General features: G+C 35.9%; 1 protein-coding gene across 1 annotated transcript; it reads right to left on the bottom strand.

Annotated features, from left to right (window-relative positions):
* Positions 1 to 1,113: 1,113 nt before the first annotated feature.
* Positions 1,114 to 2,421, bottom strand: LOC108755265. Its single transcript, XM_018498178.1, is given in 4 exon segments — positions 1,114 to 1,236; positions 1,239 to 1,530; positions 1,625 to 1,638; positions 2,308 to 2,421. Coding segments are annotated over 4 exon segments (543 nt in total).
* Between the last annotated feature and the right edge of the window lie 262 nt (positions 2,422 to 2,683).

Here is a 2,683-nt window from a genome sequence, read left to right as displayed (position 1 = left end):
TTGCTGACAATCAGTCGACTATATTTTAGTCGATTTAAAGGCGACTGTTCCCAGTTGACTTAAAGTCGATTTTGAGTCGACTATAAGTTGACTATTTGCTGGCTATTAGTTAATTATATTTTAGTCGACTGCAAATCGACTTAAAGACAAAAGCTCTATTCTTCACGCACGCACGCACACAGTGTACGCCTCTTGAACTTCACAAAGTTTTTATAATTTTGAGTTATATACGTATATATGATCATTTGCAAAATAATAATAAAAAAAGATTCATCAACTACACTTTGTTCATTACAATATAATAAAAAAAAGTGTTTATATATATATATTATGTGCGCGCGCGCGCGCGCGCGTGCGTGCGTGCGTGCGTGTGTGTGTGTGTGTGTGTGTGTGTGTGAGAATCAGGGAAGGGGAAGTGTCTCACAGAAATTGGGAAGGGAGAAGTGCGTCACCAGAGTCTGTGTTAAAGGGAAGGAGATGGTTGTTCTTTCTCTCTCTCACCCGTAGCGTTCTTTCTTTAATCTATTGTTTTCTCTCTCCTATCCTTGTAGGATGCAGTTCTCTCTATTTTACTCGTTGCAGTCCTATACTTATTATTTGCGCTATCTCTTTCTCCCGTTGTGATCTCTCCCACGTTGTCTTTTCTTCTTTCACATGATTTAATTAAATAGATATGGTATTTATGATTTTTAATGATACGACTTAGAAAATAATTATGATAATATATTATTGAATTTTTAATAATATAACTTAGTAACACTAACTATAATATAATACTTTTTTTATTAATGTAATACAAATAGCCAAGCGCGCTTTCTTATTGACTAATTCAATACTACTACGAAAATATAAAAAAGGAGTGGCTAAGATACTAAGGATAAAATAATTTTAGAAAAAAAGAATATATTTTTTAACATACATTTATTTATCATGTAATGCAGTATGTACAATATAATCTAAACCATAGACTATTCACATTCTATAATAAAATTTTTATCATAAATTTTGTACAAAGTGTTTGTAGCATCGCTTTTATTAGTAATACAATTTTGTCTTAAAAATGACACAAAATATTCGAATTTCTTACTAACACCGTGCGTATATTGACTCAGTTCAGAATACATGTTCAATACATTGCTCAAGCTCAAATAAGAAAAGCACAGTTGTTGGTTTTATGTACAAACATGTGCCATTTAATATTAATTTCACGTTATTCGTATCATATATATTTTAACAATTAGATCTTCCACATTTAGATCTTGAATCGGTAATGATGATGGGACTGTTGACTGCATTAATCGCTCGATATCTGCAAGCCTCTCGATAAATGTCTTCCACGTAGCATAAGGTATAAACATGCGATTGTCTTGATTATTGCCAATCACAATTTGCACATGAGATATAGATCCCATAACGATCCCAATGTCCAGGAACTTGTACGCTGTCGATGTCAACACATATTTCCTCATCAAGATACGAGGCATGTAGCGAAGTTTAGAAGATGTACTAAACGATGTTTGAGAAAATGCGCTGTAGAAAAAAAGAAAAATGTAAATATATCTTACAAAAATACATAACGTATAATACGTATAAGCAAATATTTTATAAAATTAAATAAACTTACTGTCTCTTGCATGCCTCATAGTAGTATAGTATAGAGGATTCTAACCGAGGGGGCTAGAGGGGAGCGCGGGGCGCGGAGGATACTCGTAGGCGCGGGCGGAGGAAGGCGCGGTAGAGGGGGGAGGCGCGGTAGAAGGGGAAGGCGCGGGAAACCCCGGCGGCATCGCTATAATAGGACCCCGGTCGGTTGATTACGTAAACAATGCGTTTCTTATTTTTTTCATCCACCGCCGCCGCCGCTGCTACGGGCCCCGCGTCCACCCCAAAAATGCGTAGATAACAAGGACTCGCACGTTAGAGAAAGATAGAGCGTGCATGACGCTTTACATGACACAATTATTATCTGGCATGTGCCAGATTAAAGGATGGAAGAAATGAATCCTCTTTTTTATGACGCAGTTTTTTCAATACGGTTTTTTATTAGAACGTCGAAGTATAGGATGGATGGAGAATAAAATAAAGTACATATATAAAATATATGATGTGGATAAAAATTTTTTATTAATTTCTTATTATTATACATCGTTTTTTTCTCATATTTTATTACATTTTTTTTTCACGGTCGACAGCGTTTGAATACAATCGACGGCTTGAACATCGCTAGCTATGGCTTATATTTTGATGGCATTGATGACATTGATGATGATGATGTCGATGAGGAACATGATTTTGATGCTTTTTCACCTGGACATTCCCAATATCTCTTTTCTCTCGATGGTGGACTTGGCGGACCTGGTGACAAGGAACGGTACCTCTTACGCTCGATTTTCGATGTATATATTCTTTTACACGATCCATGTCTTATCACTCGTAATCGAAATTTACGATTGAAAGAAAAAAAGTTATATACACTGTTCATATACACTATCAGATCAATGATACATCGCGACGCTTTAAGAGAAGCGCCGATGTTCGGCTGTTAAGCAAAACATAACTCTTCTACAGTAAAATGAAAGTAATACTCCAGTGAAAAGTATGAAAACACACTGCGTTCCCACAACCCTTAAATTTCTTCGAAGAAGTGTCGATAACGATTTTTTTCTGAGAAGAGATAGCGAGA

This window comes from Trachymyrmex septentrionalis, unplaced genomic scaffold (assembly GCF_001594115.1).
Source record: "Trachymyrmex septentrionalis isolate Tsep2-gDNA-1 unplaced genomic scaffold, Tsep1.0 scaffold123, whole genome shotgun sequence".
NCBI classification, from domain to species: domain Eukaryota; kingdom Metazoa; phylum Arthropoda; class Insecta; order Hymenoptera; family Formicidae; genus Trachymyrmex; species Trachymyrmex septentrionalis.
Note: the sequence above shows the minus strand (reverse complement) of the source record. Positions and strands in the feature narration are given on the sequence as shown.